The 22,156-nt window shown below is 43.6% G+C and overlaps 1 protein-coding gene across 2 annotated transcripts in view; it reads right to left on the reverse strand.

Moving 5' to 3' along the window:
- The window catches only part of CREB3L1 (cAMP responsive element binding protein 3 like 1), an 88,085-nt gene that overhangs the window by 19,786 nt on the left and 46,143 nt on the right, over positions 1 to 22,156 (reverse strand). For both annotated transcript variants that reach the window (XM_066583405.1, XM_066583404.1), the window contains exons 2-3: positions 2,779 to 2,992; positions 1,255 to 1,403 (exon numbers count right to left, since the gene is read on the reverse strand). In XM_066583405.1, the coding sequence (XP_066439502.1) occupies positions 1,255 to 1,403; positions 2,779 to 2,992 (363 nt within the window). The remainder of the gene's footprint in view (positions 1 to 1,254; positions 1,404 to 2,778; positions 2,993 to 22,156) is intronic.

Genomic DNA, 22,156 nt, shown 5'->3' on the forward strand with positions numbered 1-22,156 from the left:
GGCTGCCGGGAGAAGGTGAGTATATATATATTTTTTATTTTTACACTTTTTAGGATGAATTGCAGGGAAGGGCTTATATATTTAAGCCCTTCCCGACAATTCATCCCGGGCTCGCCCGCAGCGCATTGCTTTAAATGGAGCCGGCTCTATTGCCGTCTCCATTGAATGCAATGCGCTGGACAGCTCCGGCCCGTTTCTAATGAAACGCAGCTAGGAGCAGATTTTCGGGCGATTTGCGGATGCGCATCCGTCATGCGATCCGCAAATCGCGTGAAAAAACGCCCGTGTGACTAAGGCCTTTAGAGGAGGGAGGACCGATATCAACATGAAAATAAGACAACCCAACGTGTTTAACAAGAACTTTCAGACCACCTCTCTCTACAATGTTTTGCACAGTATGCAAAGGAGAGGCCCAAAACACATTAACTCTATATCACATATCGGGTTATGACTACCTACTCTGTTCACCTCCTGCTGCCAATCCCTATCTTCCTGTGTACTGTCCCTGGCAGCAGCCACAGTCATCTATCTTCCCTCTCTGCCTTCACCCAAAGGGTGCCTATGTGCACCCAACCCACCTCTTAAAGGGCCGGCGCACACCCAGATTTTTCCATCCTCAGCCAATTCTAATTGTTCCTACCACATTTTAGGCTCTCTTCCATCAGAGGATGCCGTAGCAATCTCCACGATGTTAACAAAGCATATACTGTTTTGTCTAATCTCCTGGTTTTGATCTGTGCCATCTCAACAGCTTTTCCAGGCTACTTCTTTCCTGACTTTGGCTAACTTTTTTACCAAGATTCTTCAGCATGCTGCCTGCCCCGACCCTTGGTATGCTTCTCGGTTAAGCAAGAATTCCATATATTTCATGACCACGTCTCTATCTAAACCCTCCTTAATGTCTTATGGTAAACCTGACCAAGTTGTGTAAGCTGCTTCTTCACCAAGACTATTTCTGGGGTAGCGGTCTGGGGTTCTTGCAGTGAAAACTAGACCCAGATTGGTGGGGTTAGAGGGTGAAAAACGTGGACCCCAGGTGCAGCCTTTGGATCTAGCCCTAAACCAAATTGGTTTAGAGGTATAGTAAATCCACATCTGCTATCCTGACACCCCCGAACATGGAAAAGAGGATGTATCTATGTTGTTGGTGGCCCTCACCTTGTCATAGACTCAGAGGCTACCATTATGTACTACCACTTGTATGTACTCTATTGATAATAATATACGTCACTCGCCACTCATTCTCATACATACCTCCTCATTCTGTAGTACCCCTGTACCAGGGACTTGCTCCAGAGGAACACTCGGATGTACATGCTCGACTTGTGGAATAAGATTCTGCTCCTGCTTCACTAGTAAAGAGCAGAGTTCATGCTCCAAGGCCCAGACTGCACTTCCCGATTCTATGTGTCAATGATAAATAGGTTATAGACAATAGACCCAGAAGATACCAAACATTACTATTGCTAATGATAATGGTTTCCAACATGATATCTGGTGACTACTTGACTTTCTTCTGGTCAGAAGAAAAAACTGGCGCATTATTACCCCCGACTACCATCATTACTCTAGACATGAAGGGCCAGATTTTAGCATGGGCCTTGTGGCTTCCAGCACCCTATACCCATGCTGCTTCCATCCACTCTGAATGGCATCATTTTGTATACACTATATGGCAGTATTATGTGACCACTTCTTATTTGGCACCGCATGGTGGTATTATTTAGGAATAGGTTTGGAATTATTCTGTGCGTGGTGTTAGATTTTGCTCTGATATCTCTACAGACCTATATCTGCCATTCTTAGGGATCTACGGTGATATGAGTGGCTTTTGGACATCCCAAGACTTATCGCTCCTGTGCGTTCATGCAGAAGCAATAGTCATTCAATGATTGGATGAACTGGGGATGTCTTCCACCCATCCAATTCCATTCACTGTGAAAAGGCAGTTCAAAGATGAGCGACTATCTGCTTACACTGAGCAAGAAGTCACTCACTAGTCGCTTTGTTTCCGTGAGCTGAAACAAAGTAACTAACGACTACTGAGAAATTTCTTGCTCATTACCCAATCGGGTCCCATGTTTGCACAGGAAAAGTATTATTGAAAAATACCTCGTTTGAGTGATTTTGTGACTGATAGTTGTCCCATAGAAAGCCACCCTAAGTAAGTGGGTGTTTACATGGGACAACTATCGTTCCAATAGCCAGTGCATCCCTGTTTACACAGCCAGATGTGAAGCCAACCAAATTTATGCTTGCATTAAAGCTATGCTTATCCAACGAGCTTCTGCTTATTTGTCAGCTAATTGTTTGTCCGTTTGCACAGTCCGATCGGGCAAACAAATGTTCAGGCCAATGTTCTTGTCTGATAATGGGGCCATGTACTAATCTTGTGCTCTTAGGCTCATAAAACGAGCTTGTATGGCCAAAACGGCTGCGTATTAACCCTTTCCAATCCAATTTGTATCCTGGTTTTCCTAGGGCGCTTACTCTTTTTCTGCCATTATACAATGGCGCTATCTGCTGGCTAAAGCCAGTACTGCATGAGGTGACACATTGGATAGGCTCCGACAGCAGAGAGGCTGGAAATATATAGTAAGAGAACCCTGATGGATGTCTTTCAACATCGCAGCTGTACAGCCTTAAATCATAATGTCTTCAGAAGTCAGACAGTGGATTGGAAAGGGTTAAAGAAATATTAGGCATAACAGCGAAAAGGGTCTGAATCCGAGCAGCAACTGAGATGGGATTTGCTTACTAGGTAATAAGGCGACCTACCTCTTGGACTGTCTTCGTCTTCTTCTTTGATGGTAAGGGCTGGACTTTGTGGAGCGGAGTCTTCACTCAATGAGTAGCTGTGCTCAGCCTGTATGGGTGGAGCAGGGCTTTCAACCTCCATATCCAGTAAGGAATCCCGATCCAGGAGAGGAGGATCGTCAAAGAAACTATTAAACAGGTCATTTGAGAATTCATCGAGAGCTTCCGAGAAATGCTGTGGAGGCAAAAGGAGTAATAATTAAAGTATGGCTCTTGGCCTATAGAAACGAGTACTGGGGTTGATGGGTCAAAATGCCTTTCAAACAATTACATTCTTATGGATTGCTCAGTTAGTATACAATATATACTATCACATCAAAAGTTATTGGACACCTGAGCAAGAATCAGAAGTAGTCTTTATTTCCATATGTTAATACTTAGTCGGGCCATCTTTCGCCCTAATGACATTGGATTCTCTCTGTGGAATACTTTCTATTAACATTTGACACACTTCAGCTAGTATTTCCACCCATTCATCCTGCAAATGTCTGGTAAGTTCTTTCAAAGAAGATGGACGCTGTTCATATTTCCCAACTCAATGTTCCAGTTCTTCCCAAAGATGTTCAGTAAGGTTCCAGCCAGTCTGATTGTGGAACATCCATATCATCAAAGCAATGTAAAACAGGATTGGATTTGTGACAAGGTGCATTGTCTTGTTTGAAGTATGGCCGACCATTCCCAGAGTATTGCCACGTTGTCGACAGCACATTATCTTGAATGTCAAGGTACATCGCAGTGTTCTTGGTTCTTGTCACTACAACCAACGGACCGAGACCATGCCACGTAAACATCCCCAGACCTTTACAGAATTGTTGACACAATGCACTCAGGTAAAAGACGTTCCCCAGACATCTTCCACACCAAGGTACCTCCATCTAATTTGAAGATGGTGTAGCGTGATTTGTCACTTCATAGAACGTTCTTCTATTATTCAACTGTCTAATGACACTGTAGATGCCCCAAATAACCTTCCACACATTTGCAGGATGATTCAAGGGAAATACCAGATAAAGTGTATGAGACGATAGGAGAAAGTATGCCAAAGAGTGTATCCGATATCATTAGGGCCAAAGGAGCCCCACTAAGTATTAACATGTGGATTCTTACTCAGGTGTCCTATAACTTTTAGTAGGATAGCGTACAGAGGTATGAATGTACGATGCAAAAAACTTTGGCCTAAAGCTAAGTACTTTCTAATTATCCGGAGACCACATACAGGACATTATACATACAGATATATACATAGCATTATACGCTGGGGCATTTAAGCAGTGATAATGAGTGGATTCTCTGTTGCAAACTAGTGCCATAAATACATGATAATACTATAGCAGAGCCACATATGACAGGCATACCCTTCATCCAGATGGCTGCATACACCTGATGACCCATCTGGAGAGGGGTAGGGTGGCTTTATATGGGCAGGAAACCAGTAATCTCGTATATACAGGAACAGTTAAATATAGACAAGCTCCAGGGAAAATGTAAAAAACACAAGTCCTCTGCTGCCACCCTGCACATAACCAAGCAGTGACTAGAGACAAGGGCGTCTGCAGACAATTTTCCAGAGGTGCGAAAGAGCCAAGTCCTATTTAATAAGTCTTCCAGGAAAAAACACATTTTGTACATAATAGGCGACAGCAGAGACACGCTACTGAATAGCACTGGGGCAATGACGAGAACCAGCTAAATAGTCATGAATTAGAGACATCGGGACAAGTGCAAACAATGAGAACACAAACACTATGAGAGGACGCTGGTGGTGTGAATATGTCAAGTCCCATCATTAGCAGGGCGTCAAAACCAAGTATTCCTCTCCCACCCCATGTCATACTTCTCCTTCTTACTGTTTGTGATCCTGCAAAGATAATATGAAAGGAACAAGGTGGACAGGTTCTTCATCAAAAACATCTGGGCACTGTGATGGCAATGGTCGGGGCCCCTGAACTCTACTATGGCTGTCAACTTCCATCTTGTACTGTATTTGGTGGCTCCTTAGACAGGCAGACCCCTTATTTTGACATGAGGTAGGATAATATGGTTTTTATGCGATCTCTTAGGCTTAGGCCATGGCCAGCCTTAGCTATGTGCAACCCGTGCAGTCAAATACGGCACCGGTAACCAGGCTGTAGGGGGAGGGGGGCTGGCTAGAAGGTCTTCTTCTTTTGTGCAACAGCGTCTTGTGGAGCTATATGAATCATAAGCCTCCTGGCTCTGTCTCTTCTCCTCTAAGGTGACGCTGTCAGTCCATTGGTGCCCCTATAACACAATTGCTTAGTTCTGCTACTGTATTTATCGTATGAGCATGGTTATGGTGCTGTATTTATGTTATAAGTTTAGTTCTGGTCCTGTATCTATGTACTAATGTTGGTTTGTGTTGTATTTATGTTATGAATGTTGTTATTGTGCTGTATTTATGTTATGAGCTTGGTTCTGGGGCTATATTTATGTAATGAGCTTGGTTCTGGTGCTGTATCTATGTACCAAGGCTGGTTAGTACCATATTTATGGTCTAAACTTGGTTCTGGTACAAATATATTTACTACACTGTTCTGGTGTGAGTTTGCTGCTTTCTACACAAGCAAAATATAAGCAGACTGCCTATAAATATAGTTTTTCCTTATGATGGAAGGCGGTATTTATATACTTAGCTTGGTTCTGATATTATATATATATATATATATATATATATATATATATATATATATATATATATATGTAATTAGGTTGATCCATACCATATTTATGGTATGAACATCGTTCTGGTGCTGTATTTATGGTATGAGCTTGGATCAGACATTGCATCTATATACTCTAGTTAGTTTGTGCTATATTTATGTTATGATTTTGGTTCTGGTGCTGTATTTCTTTAATGAGCTTGGTTCTGGTATTGTGTCTATGTAATAAGATTGGTTCATGACATATTTATATTATGAACTTGGTTCTGGTACAATATTCATTTACTGAACTTTTCTGGTGGGAGTTTACAGATTTTTGCAAGAATATATGCAGACTGCCCATCAGTGTAATATATATATATATATATATATATATATATATATATATATATATATATATGATGGGGGGGGGCACCAAAGAAAAGGACTAGCCTAGACCTTACGTTTAAACATTTCATAGATTAATGGTGAAAGAGCAATGGAACACTGAAATGGTCCGGTGAATTTACACTGATGCGAAAAAGGGCACATTGTTGGGAACCAGGTTTGCCCATTAAATGAGTCGTTTAGCAAGTGGGTGGCAAAGCACAGGTGAGGTTGAGCCTCTAATCTGCATAATCCTCTCACCTGCATTGTCTTGATGGCTGACCCAAAGGTAGACACCAGTGGAAGTTGTTACCTGCCTAATGAAATTGTGCTTGCGTTGGGTGGATGAGGATCCGCTTTGCTGCACACTGGGTTGGCTTTGGACTACCCAAGGTGACGGCATTTGGTGAACCCCGATTTCATGCTTGACCCCTCCAAATATGATACTGACTTTGCTGCGGGGGTCCCCAAGCCATTAAACACACAGATAGTCTGGCAATGTGGCTGCTGATGCTGCACTGGGCCAAGGCGCAGTACCTGAAGTCTAAACAGGAGTCATCCAGGCATAGAGGCAATGGTCCAAGGCTGGCAGCAGAGGGGCAGTAACAAGGTCCAGGCTGAAGGTCAGGTTAGGTTAGGCAACAAGCAATAACAAAGTCCAGAATACAGAGCTGAGGTCAGGGAGCACAAAAGTCAGACTATTCAGAGTCAGGCAAGGATCAAAACCAGAAAGTACATGAACGGGCTTTGTCACAAATGGCAAATGAGACCAAATTGCTTAGGCATCCTGGGGTGGCCGTTTAAGAAAGGGTGCAGCTGGGTGCAGAGGAGTGGTGTGCAACATGTGACAGCGGGCGGCATTCGCTTGCAACCCCACGTGCCGTGACAAGCTCACATAACATCCCCTGGGTATTCATTAAATTGGCACCCTTAGGCTCACCGGCGGCATGGCAAGTGGACTGCTTACGTTTTAGGCACACATTAGTTCCAGCAAGCTAGGTAGTTGTGTGAAGCGAAGAAGAACATTCAGAGCTGTGTATCAGAAATGCGTTCCCTCTAAAGATTTTTTTAAAATTTATCAACTCAGCATTTTGGATAAAAAAAACAAGTGCACTATAATTAATGGAAGAAAAAAAGAACAAGTATGAAGAAAAGTCTAAGCATCTGGGACCACACAGTTGTATCTTGGTTATACACGGGCACAGATTACTATGCAGAGTCTGTGAAACAGATGTAAAAGTAACAGAATATAATGAGGAACACGAGAGGAATGACCGATAAAACGTGCTGTATACACAGAACCACAGATCTATCTCATATCTATCTATTTTATATCTATCTCTTTCTCTCATATGTGTCTATCTATCTCTAATATCTACCTCATATCTATCTATCTCATATCTATCTATCTATCTCATATCTATCTATCTATCTATCTATCACATATCCATCTATCTATCTATCTCATATCTATCTACCTTTCATATCTATCTTATATTTATCTATTTCTCATATCTATCTCATATCTATCTATCTATCTATCTATCTCATATCTATCTATCTATCTATCTATCTCATATCCATCTATCTATCTATCTCATATCTATCTACCTTTCATATCTATCTTATATTTATCTATTTCTCATATCTAACTCATATCTTTCTAATATCTATCTCATATCTATCTATGAGAAGAAGCAAACCAGGTGGTGCTCATCACTCCCTCACACGTATAAGGTTCACCACTGGTGCGGTGGATTGGTCCCTGGAGGCGTGAGGTCCAGTGTGAGGGCCTCCTTGGTCAAGTTGGACATACGGATATTCAGGGCCACCTCAACACAGCGGTCGCCGAAGAAGCCCACCAGAAATCACCCCAGGCTGGGATCCATCAAGGAAAGAAGGGTCGGAACAGAGGCCATCCAGCCTGGCGTACACCGCAGATTCAAGCCCCGCAACTCCTGGGTCAATGCTGCGGAGCACCACATGCTGCTGAACAACTAAATGTCTCTGCTGGCAGGAAACAACAAGTAACGCGGTACACGGGTAGCTTTCTCCAAGAGGCGCGGCCTGGTAAAACATGCAGCTGATTTGGTACCGAAACTGCAGCACTTTACTCTCCTCCTGTCGCAGCACTTTCTGTCCGTGGGATAGACTTGAAGTGATGGAAGACTGCAAAAGTCCCAGAGGAAAAACTCGCGCAGCAACAGGGACTGTCTGTCTCTTTAGCTCAGTCCCACGCGCTCCTGTGACTTCACTCTGACTACCGAACTCTTCTCCATGTTGCTCCAGTGCCAGCACGTTGGTGGTCCCTGTTGGTCTTTGTCATGCAGCAATGACATCACGTAATCCATGTGATCGCTGCAGTTGATCACTGGCCTCAGCAGAGTTGCGCCGTACATGCAAGTCTCATCGCTGACTGCAGTGATCAAGTGGATGGATGTGACATCATCGCTGCATAACAGGTAAACTAAAAAACTGCGGAGTGATTGAGTTACGAGTAGATTAGGAAAAAAAAGATCACCGAAGCTTCTGAGAGCATAGTCAAAAAATATTTTGGACCTACAAGCGTTGAACTGGAACTTGGCAGTGAATGTGAAGGACAGTTAAGATTTTGTCACATTTCATCCATTACATTGATCACCTTGCTGATGACCATATTTGCCGATGGGACCGGTTTGCGTAAACTTTTTGACTTTTTTATTTGTAAGGAAGATCTAAGTTTGCATTTCCTCCGGCTGCTGGATGGCTGTGGATTCTTATAGTAAATACAGTGTTGCAATATCAGAGTGGAAAGGCAATTAGGCTATAGGAACAGAACATAATAAAAAATGGTTCCCGGATAGAAATCACGGGCTTTTCTTGCTGCGGCATCTTATTCAGCTACATAAACTCCTTTTATGCTTATTTTAATGTCACTTATTGGGATCTGGAGACCAATAAAACATTAATGATCAACTTTTCACATTAGAGAACCCTGAGACACGGCCCTTGACCTTCTCCAAGAGCCTCACATTGCATTCAATGTTCCTGGCCCCCTGTTTGCAGCAGACAGATGGGTCTTGCATGTTCCATCTCTCTATTATGTCTATTATATCTTTCAAGATGTGTTTGTAAGAGGGGTCACCTAACCCCCAGATTGTTGGTTTTTTTTTTGTTATTAAAGGGGTTTTCTAGTCATAAACTATTAAAGGCCTATCCTCATGATAAGTCATAAATAAGTTGATTGGTGGCGGGTCTGTTGCCTGGGACCTCCACAGATCAGCTGTTTTGCAAGCCAGCGTGCTTGTGCACTGAGCTAAGGAAGCAGACAGCTCAATTCCCACGGCAGTGGCCAGGCATGGTATTACAGGCAAAGTTCCCATTCATTACAATTGGAACTCGGTATGCAATACCAAGCCTGGCCACTACACTAAGAACAGAGCTGTCTGCTTCCTGCAGAATTCAGTTCAGTACTGATGAACTGAAGCCAATCTATTATTGATGACCTATCCTGAGGATAGGTCACCAATAGTTTAAAACCGGAAAAACCCCTTTAATGAAACTGCTATTTTATGGTTTGCTTCAATGTAGTCATGTTCATTTTTAGAAGAGCCCGGGAACCTGGTATGGTGGCCTTGGCAAAGGGGGAGGCATTTAGTATTTGATGAAAGGGAACTCCACAAAGGAGAGCAGTGTGTGTGACGCAACACTGTTGTCTAATGAGTATAAGGGAGTCACACAGATAGCGTCCCATGAGCAGCCATTCCTAGCTAAGATGCACATTCAATTGGAGCATCACCAGTCTGGGAGCACGACGGATTGTTCTCTACTGTTTTCCAGGTGCCACCACACTCTGGTACTGCACTGACTTGACTGTGTACTGTCACATGTTGAAAAGATGTGGAATCCACCATTATCAATCATGGCATACAGACTGATGCCCGCTCAGGGCTGCGACCAAGCATTTTTTGGAGCCAATGATGGTAAGGAAACCCCTGGCCCCAGCCATTGAGCCAGCGCTGGCTGTCCTCAACAGAAAGGCCTTCACCAAGCCGGCACACACAACCTGATGCCGGGTTTCCTTCATGCTCGCCACTGCCCCCTAGAATGTGGACAACAGGTTGCAAATAAAGCTGCAACACTTTGTGCAACCTGCCCCATATGAAGTCATTACCACAACACTCCAAAATACAGTGTCAGCTACAAGCTGCTTATATACAATACGGCCTACATTGCCCATTGCGTGCAACAATACTCTTTATAGTATCCAGCTACATAGGCTATCACTCGTGGCTCAGCATGATTGCCTTCCAAGTATGGGGTCTTTGCGATGGGTCCGCAGGTGACTTTAGAGACCCATTCTTGATCCGCAGGTTCTTTCACAGTGGGGACATCGGTTTCCAAGTGGAAGACGGTCCTGACAAGGGTTGGCTTGATGTGCTTTCCTCTTGATGCATTTCTCCCTTTCGACCTCCATTCATGCTTTTCCAGCTACATACCCCCATACAAAGTGTCGCCATGGACAACATTGTGTCCCAAGGGTTTGAGGTGACATGCGTGTGTACTGTATATATTGCCTGCTTTTCTTCTTTACCAATGTCCCGCATTTGTTGGTTCTGGAACCCGTTTTCAACCATCCAAGATGGCAACCACAATTTTCTAGTTATCAAATACACACTGTGCACTGCTCTCTGATTGGCCAGTTTACTGATCATATGAGCAGTGCGGTCAATCCGAGAGTACATATAGTACATTGGTAGTCTAACTCTGCCAATACATTGCGAGGATTATTAAATCTGAAGATTACATTGGACCTCTGAAAACAGGACCTGGCACCAGCCGATCAGAGGGCCATTGGCACAGAAGACAAACCACAGATAATATAACTGCCCTCTCCGGTCCAAGGACAAAATTTTATCCCGAAACTGGAGGGTCACTTTAACGTTGACTTAACGATTATGGAGATTAGTGACATTACAATCGAGCATTAATCATTAAAGATCTCCTCATTGACCATAATGCGGTCCATCCACCTTTTGGCATTTTCCCCGCTTGCTGCGATATTTCATGCAGGATTTTCTACAAGAATTGCGCCGGCGACTCCAAACGGAACCTCCGATGCAGATGTGAACGGGCCCTAAATAAGAGCTGTATAAATGTACATGTAGTAACATTTACCCCCCACACCCCCCAGGAATGTCTCCAGGGAACCACAATTTTATTATCTACTATTATTTTATATTCATGTACATATCGCCAACATATTCCACAGCGTTCTACAGAGATTCTCATCAGCCACATCGTCCCTGTCCCCACTGGGCTCACAATCTAAATTACTCTTGGATATGACTTTGCCAAGTGAGGTTCTATAGGTGATTAGCAGCTCTGTATCAAAATAGAGAGCTCTGACCCCTATAAAGATCTAACATGAAATTAAAGAGGTATTTCAGGATTTCTTCATTTTTTTTTCTATAGATGATCGTCGGGAACCCGCTGCTCGGATCCCTGCCAATCAGCTGATTCGCGGCACCGCTGTCACTGTGGTCAGCACAGGAAGCAGCAAGCGCTGTCCATAGCGCTGGGTCATATGTACAGAGCTGAGAACAGCTGGAGAACAGCGGCTCCTGTAAACAGCTGATCTGCATGGATGCTGGGTGTTGGACATCCAACAATCTGATATGGATGACCTATGTTTTATGAGCAAAAATGATTAACGACCTATCCTCAGGTGCTATTACACTTCAGGTGCTTCCAATGGCGCTTGATTTCAATGGGAGTAAGGCCACACAGGTGAGAATCTTGTGCTAAACTTGTGCTTTCCATATCTAGGACAGAACCTCCGACCAGAGGTTCCAACGCAGATGTGAAACCACCCCTAGTCCAAGAATGGGACTGGGTTGGATCTGTTTTTTTACAGGCCCTATATATATATATATATCAATATGTTATATATAGTCGCCATTGCACCATCTAGAAATCACATACAGATGATGCATGGCGTAAAGTAAAAATAAGTGACGGAATATTTAGCCGGCATCAAACAGACCACATTTGAGGCTATTCCACTGTGAAAACACATGTTAACAACCAGAGCTCTTTTATTATTTATGTAGAATCCCATAAAAAAGGAGCTGCACGTCCTTTTCGCGACGCCTCAGCTGTGCAGAGGCGAACTACACTTCCCAGCATGCTCTGAGAGCAGGCACATGCATCCTATAGAGTCAGACAAGACTCATCGTGTGTATTTGAACACATTCAGTATTCCATAGCCATAAGAATCCTCTGCAAGAAGCAGGAAGAACTTGGGGTAAGCGAGGAGTTAAAAGTATGCTCCAAGAATTAAAGCCGGCGTGAGTCCTGGAAGCGGGATAGGCCAGTCGCTGGAAGGAGTCAGCCAATGGGGGACAAGAATGCAGCAGCAATGAAAGTTAGTGGAGCCGTATGTCTGGCTGCATAAGCCTGGGAGTGCAGGGCTAGAATGGTGGAGCCTCATTATTGGTGAACCCAGAATATATTCCACATGCGGGAGCAAGAAATGTGTAGAATGCCATATATAAATATATATATACACGGAAAATATCATGCGACCCTACCGCGTCTCGTATGCAATATTACTCTCCTGGTGTGATGTACTACAGGTAACTCATCCCGCCGCGCTTCACACCATGTACTCTGTGATCCTTGGCTGCGGTCCATAGGAACTAATCATTTTTGTACTGTCTCCTTTCCTTGCGCTGCCAGCTAATGCTGTTTCTAATATTCACACACAGTTTCCATCAGCATTACGTATTTAATCCGGCATCAATGGGTCCTGCTGCCAGCTGAATTATCAGATATTCCGGTTTATCGGACCATCGCAGAAAAGTTCTAAGCGTAGAGAACCGTCAAGAAGGAAACTTAAAATGCAATGTTAACGCAAAATCTTATTTTATTACTTTGTTATCAGGGAATTTATTATCTCAGGCTCCTACTGCTTATCTCCTTAATAGAAACAAGTGGGGTGTTATCAGACTTTTTTTTCTGGGGTGGGGTGCAAGACATCAATGCAGAGTGATAAGAATTAAGCTGAAGGTATTCAGTGGTCTCAGGTAAAAATAACTATGGGGCAGATCCCATTAAAGGGGTTGTCCCGCGCCGAAACGGCTTTTTTTTTTTTCAATAGCCCCCCCCGTTCGGCGCGAGACAAACCCGATGCAGGGGTAAAAAAAAAAAACGTCCAGTACTTACCCGAATCCCCGCGCTCCTGCGACTTCTTACTTACCTTAGTAAGATGGCCGCCGGGATCTTCACCCACGATGCACCGCGGGTCTTCTCCCATGGTGCACCGTGGGCTCTGTGCGGTCCATTGCCGATTCCAGCCTCCTGATTGGCTGGAATTGGCACACGTGACGGGGCGGAGCTACAAGGAGCAGCTCTCCGGCACGAGCGGCCCCATTCGGAAGGGAGAAGACCGGACTGCGCAAGCGCGTCTAATCGGGCAATTAGACGCTGAAATTAGACGGCACCATGGAGACGGGGACGCTAGCAACGGAACAGGTAAGTGAATAACTTCTGTATGGCTCATAATTAATGCACGATGTATATTACAAAGTGCATTAATATGGCCATACAGAAGTGTATAGACCCACTTGCTTTCGCGGGACAACCCCTTTAAATGTTGGGGTGTATATTCAGCGGGGGTTTTCGATTTAAAAAACAATACAAAATGTATATGCACTCTTTGTCAGTAACAATTCGTCCCCTAGAAGCTGAAACTTTCTCTCTGTGATTGTAAGGAAGTGATTACAGCGGGCAGGCATGGCGGCTCTATTACCCTGTTGTACCGCCTCTAGCTTGGATACAAGATGTGATAATGATTCTTGACACAACTGCAAACGGAAGTAACGGTGTGTTGATGTCAAAGGCTGTACAAGTAATGTGCACCTTGAGACCAAATGTCTTTCAGCCAAGTGCCTAGAAATGGTTCCAACATCTACAGTGTTGTTATGATGGCGCCACCTGTTTCTGGATGGCGGGCAACTAAGCAGTTAAAACTGCTTGCGCTGGTTGGACAATCAGACTCTCCCCTCTACCGGTGGTCTGCCAAGGATATCCTGAGCGTGGTCACCTTGTGTGCCTTCACACACTCACTGGTCCCAACACCTCCTAACAGTCTGGTCAAACGCTCTTCTCGACTGGTGGTCTGTCGGGGGGTCCTGAGCCCAGTCAACTTGTGTGCCCTCACATATGCACTGGACCCAAAACCTCCTAACAGTCTGGTCAGACGCTCCTCTCTACTAGTGGTCTGTAGGGGGCATCCTGAGCCCCGTCACCTTGTGTGCCCTTAAACACCCACTGGTCCCAACACCTCTGAACGGAACGGTTGGTGGTGGACAATTCACCGTTACGACCATCCAGCTTCTCACATCCCAATAATGCGCCCCTCTCAGACTCTGGTAATGGGGTGAAATCTCTTCTCTGCCTCATAGAGGCGTCTAGTGGTCATCAAGCTCTATAAGCGGAAGAAGAGGTCACTATACACAAGGAGCCTCCGATAGCCTTTTATAGGCCAAGGGGGGAACCACTTCTAGGGCCTCCGGTGACAAGACTGTTCATCTAATTACACCAGAACTGTAATCATTTGTATATCTGCCTGAGATGGAACTGCATGCCGGATTTTGCGGCCAAACGACAACTTGTTCTAGGGGCACGACTTTTTTTTGACAAACTGTATATATAGAATACACATTGCTGGTGTGGCTTTGTTCTGCATCTCTACTACCAAGTGTGAACAAGACCTTAGGGCCCTTTCGCACAGGATGACTGATCGATCACCCATCTGAATGATGATCGGCCTTACAGCGCTTTCACACCTGCTTTTATTGGTGCAGTTTTGCAAATCAAAACTAAAAGTAGATGGATAAAAAGAGAAGCCGAGACTTTTCTAAATGTTTCTGGGTTTCGCTTTTAGAATCCCCTTCAAAAACTGAATTAAAACGGGACGTGGAAACATTCTCAAGGAGCAGACGTTTTCATGCTTTTCATACTTCACAGTCAAAGTGCATTTTTGCTGTTTTTTGCCATACAATTACAGAATTACATTAGAACTGTGACTTTCTGACAGAGCTTCAGGAAAGCGCCGCACAATATGTGATTCGACTCGGATGTGCATTAGGACCCGGCGTTTTAGCTGAAAAATAAAATCTAATTTTTTTTTCAATTTCTTCTCAAGTTTTGATTTTAATCACGGTTTTCCTTTTTTCATTTGTTTTTGTTGCTAAACAAGCTAAAATTACCAGAACACCTTTTTTTTTTGCACAAAGGGAAATCACATACAAAGCAATCCCTTAACCCCTTAGAGACCAGCCTATTTTTTGCCTTAAGGACCAAGTTATTTTCATTATTGCATGGCGAGAGCCCTAACTCATTAAAAAATTATTATTATTTTTTTTTTGGGGGGGGGGGGGGGGGGAATTGTATATTTAATGGCACCACTCATGGATCGTATAACTTTTAGTTCATTTTAGAGGGGGCAGATGGATAAAACATCTGGAAATTTCACCATTGTTTTGGGGTTATGTTCACCATTTGGCAAAAGTAAGACAATAACTTTTTATCTGGATCAGCCTGATTACTGCAAAATTAAGTTTATATAGATTTTTTTTAGTACTTTTGCGCAATAAAAATACATTTTTAAAGAAAATCTGTTGAATCTGCATCACCGCATTCTAAGATCCAGAACCTTTTTATTTTCCCAGCAGCGGAGCTAAGTAAGGGCTTGTTTTTTGCGGGAAGAATTGTAGTTTTTATTGGTACCATTTTGGGATACCTGGAACTTTTATTACATTTTTAGGGACTGAGCAAAAGAAAAATAGCGATTCTGGCATTATTTTCTAAAATTATTTTTATAGTGTTCCCCATGCATGATAACTAACAATGTATTTTCATTGTCTGGGTCATTACAAATGCGGTAATACCTTGTAGGAGTTGCTTATTAATTAAACTTTATTGAACTTTTGACGTAATTTTTAGCCCCTCAAGGGGACTTGAAGATTTGATTATTCAGTTGTTAGAATGGTACACTGCATTACTAATGTAGAGCCTTTTACTAAGCCTCTGAGAGCTGCCTATTAGACTGAAGGTGGGGTCTAATGGACTGAGTAACATGGTAATCATGGAGTCCTTTGCCAGGCTTCTGGCTGCCATGCAATTACATTGCGGGGTGCCAATGGGTGATAGAAAGAACCCCCTTACCCTGTTATCTGCTTACATGTTGCAGTTGCTATTGATTGTGGCGTATAAAGAATTAAACTGTCAGGATCTCAGCTTTCTCCATTCCTGGCTGTTGGAGCAGGAGCCTGGCTGTCAGTAGTCATCTAAGCCACCATCCTAAAAAGACGTATGTGCAGATTTAGAGCCCATTAGTGGGGTCAGTAAAAAAGGGGTATTAGCCATCACTAAAGGGTTCATATTTATTGACTATCAGTATTGAATGGGACGATTGACAATAATAGTGTGGCCCCCGGCTACACTAGAAGCGATATTAGAAGATATTGGCCGATATTGATTGTGCCGTTACCGTTCGTTTGGGCCATCAGTGTTATCTAGCTGTATTTAATCTTGCGTGTGTTCCGTAGCTTCGTGCATGCGCAATAGTTAGGATTCAGGTGTCGTAGTATACTGGGCTTGTATTTTGCCGTAGCATCATGCGATTAGCCATTCAGTGGCTGGGCTATTTGCGTAGGCCTACGTCGGTGGCGCTTGTTAGCCGTATGTAATCGCGCTAGGTCTGTGTAGCTATGCGCTTGCGCAGTGAGTTTGAGTTGGGACTTAGTCACGGTGAGACACTGGATAAATCCTTACTCCGGCGCTCTGCGCTAGTTAAGGAGACTCTGCGCATGCGCCCCAGTGGATTCGGTCATCAGGTTGGTATGGCAGCAGACTAAATATGTTGCTGATCTCGCGATAGCCATAGTGCGATCTGGTGAAGGAGGTGACGTCAGCACCATGTGACTAGACCGGTGGCAACTGAGAGGCAGTGCTGGGTATTACACCAAATAGCATTTACTTGATTAAATTTTGCATGGTACACCTGTGATGCTATACTGATTCACCCAATGATGTTCGATCTATTTTAATTACAATGTGATTTGTTGTCTGTGATTGGTGAAGGTGGAGCTTTTTGGCACTATTTAATGTTGGAGTCTGTGTATGGTGTTTAGAACTTGATAAAGACCCTCGGAAGGAGGGTTGAAACGTTGTTGTGGGCAAATAAAGTTATATCTTTTTCAAACTCCCGGAGTGTTGCTCTTCCATACTCTGCTGTTCAACATACGATCCAGGATCCAGGATCTCAACGGGCGTGCACCTGCTTTGTGATGATTTTCCTCCCTGCTAAGCTAAGGTGAAGTGTGTGCTGTGATCAACTGACTTCTTGTGAATGGGACGATTCCGATAATCAGTACCTTTGAAGGAATAGCTGTATACATGATTCCCTTAACTAAAAGAATTTACATAAAGCAACGATCATCTACATTTGAGTGATTTACAAATATATTTCAATTGACAACACTAAACTATGAAGAATAAATAATATTGGGAATATAGAAGTACATATATAAGAATTTCAATGACTTCACACTTAGGGAGGTGTAAACAGACCCTGTACACAGCACATGCAGAGCCTACAGGTCCATATATCAGACTCCTCTGTCATGGATGCTGGTCATGGTCAAAGGCAACTTTTACGTCTTTCTGCCATTGGTCATGGCCAGCGCTGTGTACCTTGTGTCTGCAGTGGCAGGAACCGCGTCCTTCCTCCCCACACTCCGGCTGTCACTTCTGCTCAAAGGGTGTGTGTGTGCACCCCTGCCCCACCTCTTAAACTGCCAGTGTGCACGCCCAGCTTTTCAGTCCCCAGCCAATCCGAATAGGCTCCAGTCTATTTAAGGCACCCTCCCTCATTGGTAGGATGGCTGAGCAATAAGTCTCCAACAATGGCGCTCAAAGGCTTTAGTCTGGTTTTTAACTTGTACTTGGCTTTCCCAGTTTCTTTTCTGACTTTGGCAAGCTTATTGACCACAATTCTTCCGCCCACTGCCTGCCTTGACCTTCAGCATGCTTCTCGACTATTCAAGATATCCGCCTATTCTGACCTTGGCTCTGTTCCTCAACTACATCTCTGTCTATATAATCTGGTACTAAGTTACTCAAGAATTCAGTCCGTCCTGACTTTGAATTTGTTCTTGCCCTTATCTCCACCCTCCAGTACTACGTTAAGGAATTTCTGACCATGTTATGTCAGCTGCCTCTTAACTAAGACTATTTATGGGGTAGCTGTCTGGGATTCCTCGAAGACCAGATCTCAATCGGTGGGGTTAAAGAGTGAAAACCAGGAATCCCCAGATATAGCCCTGAGATCCACCCCTAAGTGAAATTGGTTTAGAAGAACACGGGATGTGTCACAACTATCTTATGTGATTGTTCTCAGTAAAAGAAATCAAGTAGTCTTGTAGATATGATACCTTTTAATGGTTAGCAAAAATACATGATGTTATAGCCAGCTTTTGGACCGCCGCAGGGTCCTTCCTCAGGCTTATAATGGAACAAATCTGCAGATGTATATAATAAATACACATGATCACATGAGAGGACAGGATCATGGTGAAGTTAATTTGAACTAGATAAAAATCTGAGACAGAGGGAGAGAGGGCATAGACATGTTGGGATATATAGCATTTAGATAAATACCAGGGAGGGATGATCATAACAGTAAATGAGGGGGAAAGGGACTTGTTAGTTGTATAGCGCCAACTTATTCCGCAGCACTTTCAGGTAATTTGTTTATTGTTTAAATAAGTAGTCCAGTAACAAGGAATGTGAATCTCTACTTCAGACCTGCAAATAAAGAAAATGGAACAATACCTCTACAGCGCCACCTATTAGATGGCAGCATTCCTTCAAATCTATATGTAAGTTTTTACAAAGTCTATAAAACAACGATTGGGAATAGCACCCCGTCTGGGTGCTCGCCTTGGGGAGAGAGGATGCCATCCCCTGACCCACTCAACCTCCCCCAAGTGTCTCCACACACCCCCTGGGGCGCTTTCTTTACCTCCTTCGGACCTTTCCTATTCTCCCCTGAAGCAAGAACCCTTATCCGAGGTTCATTCCATTTTAGAGGGTATCAAAAATGGCCATAAATGTATACTCCCAAATTCTTCTGTGACGTCGCAATTTGAACATATGATAACTCTCATATGTTGTATCTGTGACCACAAAAATGTTTTGCCACAGGTAATTCTGTCAATGAGATCTCATCCTGGCTCTCAGTTTTTGTCCTGTTAAGCCTGAGGAAGGACGCTGGGCCAGTCCGAAAGCTCGCTATAACATCATGTATTTTTGTTAGCAATTATATCTACAAGATTACTTGGTTTCTCTTTCTAAGAACGATCACATTTTGCTCTACTGGCTAACACGGTACCAAACTTTTTGTTCGTTTTAACTATCTAATGGGTATGGTGGCCTCCTGACTCTCCCATAACATAAGAGATGGAGTGGATTGGCCATGATGTATTTCAATGCCTGATCCTTTGGTTCTGAAGCAAGATATGCCACCAGCAGAGGTGTCTTCCAGTGGCTTACTCCTTTCTCCCCATTCAGAATACATACATGCTCGGTCCAGCTAAGTTTGCATGTAAATCAGGAGGAATAACTGTGGACTGAGCTCATTTGACCAACAGCTACTGAAGTGTATGGGTACCTTTAAACTTGTACAGGCAAATAAATAGTAAAGCAACAATTACAATCACCTATCAACGTGCAGCACAATACCTGATGATGGGATGTATGAGGGATGCGAAAACTGTGGCCCAACTATGGTTTAAATAGGTGCTTCAAAGAAACAACCCACTAAGTGTATCACAATGGCTGCTACATCCAATCAGCATTACTTTGGGAGAGAACCTCAGCTTATTAGTAACGCTGACCAGGAGGACACTAAGAGGACACATTCCAAAAGCTCTGCTTCACTGCCATCTAATGGTGGTGGGATACACAGTGCTTGATCTGACCTGGTGATGCCACTGCATTTAAGTTCTATTATAGTTGGGTTTGAGTCCAAGAAAACTGCAGAATCATGTGGTCAAGGCCAATAGCCTTTCCCCTATATGCTCCTATATCAATAACTCCTGTAACTGAGACCTTTCTAAGAGAATCCCATAGTGCACCCAATAGCGGAGGCCAGATCCACTCCACATGTTGCCCCTACTACGATCTCCCTGCTATCAGTCTATCCCTAACCATGCTTTAGAGACATCAACCATGTCAATCAAAGGAAGGGGACCAGCTGAGGATGAATTCAACTTGCGGCTCTCAAGATTCTGAGGCATCCACCAAAGCTCTTCTATGCAAACCCACCAGCTACATGAGAATGAGTAGTTAAGGCTTAGCTTTTATCCTTTGAATGTAACCAAGACTAGACAACCGGATGGAAGCAAACATATCTACAACTGACACTGAAAACAAGGAGGCAGTGTAATATATTGTAGAATACAGAAATGAAGAGAAACATTGGGTCATAATTTGCTTTCAATGATATCAATATAAAACTAACAAACCATAGGAGCCGGGAAGGTCCGCTGGCCATCTTACATGTGGGATGTAACCATGCCTAAGTCTAATATATTCCTATAGACCTCACAACTGCACACAGATAAAAACATTGACTAATACTAATGGCTTTGTGGTTGGCATTGTTTCTTTGAAGCACTATAGTTCCCCAGACTTTAGACTCCACAAACCAAAGCACACTTTAGCCATTTGGCTTCTGACGTCATTGCCCCTAAATCTGTCCGTGATCAGGAACCATATAAACCCAGCCCAAAGCTAAAGAAAACCACACTTGTCCATTACATACTCTCTAATTTCCATCGTTGCCCAGCAGTAGAGCAATCCATCTCCTTGTGGTTTCCCTGAAGGAAGGCACTGATTGTCCAGTAGCTGTGGCTCACGCTTCAATCCGGATGACATACTAACTAAAAACCGTGGATAATCCCTCTGTTTTTATATATCTGTGATATCCTCCCAAACTTGAAAACTTTTAAGGGGATCAAAGCCAAAAAAAAAATGCAACAATTTACGAGACCCCCTAAACGGCATCCATGCCTCTCATTGAGTTTTATACAGCAGCGCTATGCGTGCCCGGCCATATTTCCACGCAACTTCTTTCTACCAATGGGCATTCTGGCAGGGATGAAGTTCCCAATGGAGAGATCCAATGGATAGATGATCAATTTTAATGGATGGGGTAACCCTTTAACGCTTTGCCTCTACATGCTCATGGACATTCAAGTTCTACGGTCGCCTAATTTATTTCTTGGAAATAGCGGCAGGTAGAAGCATGGGACACGTTTTAGAAGATGGGGCATTTTTTGGGGATGAGTGGAGTGAGACAGATGGCAGCATGGTCCATTGCAGAGAACCCACGTGACAGCGGTTGGATTTTGAAAGATAAACCAAAGAAGCCTCAGCCATGCATTAGACGACAACATGACTGCGCGACTAGAGCAGGTGGTTATGGAGGACCACCAACTGACTGCACAGTTGGCACTTCTTTAGGATCTGTGTACACCAACCTACGTGAAGACCTGAAGTTCCAGATGTTCTCCAGGTGGTGCCACCATTACACCGCTGCATGTGTGATAATAGGTCAAGCATTCTTGACACGTTATAACGGCATGAATGGTGCCTTCATTCTGTCAATTGTTACAATAGATGAGACCGGATGAAGGATGCTCTCCTTTGTCACATGTTTTCCAGTCATGCCACTCTTGCATCAGCGATTTTCCGGTGACATTGTGAACAATATGTACGTCAAGAGGGAGATTATTCTTGAGAAGTTACAAAAATGTCAGCTTTCTGGGGTAAGTAGTTTTTTTAGGAAAAAATTAGGAAACCTTAGAACTTGAATGTACCTCGTAATGGGGTTTTCCCAATGGGGTCTTATAGGGCAGAGAGGACATTGGCCACCTCAGGCACCAAAACCTGGGTGCAACTGCTACCTCTGCCCCCCCTATAGCCAAACCTCAGCTTGGCAGACCCCGCTAATCGAGTGTTTATGTCTACTTGTCATGTCTGTTTTGGCATGCCTAGAAGGATTTAGGATTTGCTATAAACGATGTGCATGGTATTTGGAGGAAGGAGAAGGAAACCGTCAGAAGAGGCAATATTTCTCTGTTGGAAAGTTTCTTTAAGCCCTAAATGGGTTTACAGATACAACCGACATTAAGTGTTTACAGTTTACATAAACAATCATTTACAGTAATTTGCGGATTAGT

Source organism: Eleutherodactylus coqui, chromosome 11 (assembly GCF_035609145.1).
Source record: "Eleutherodactylus coqui strain aEleCoq1 chromosome 11, aEleCoq1.hap1, whole genome shotgun sequence".
NCBI classification, from domain to species: Eukaryota; Metazoa; Chordata; class Amphibia; order Anura; family Eleutherodactylidae; genus Eleutherodactylus; species Eleutherodactylus coqui.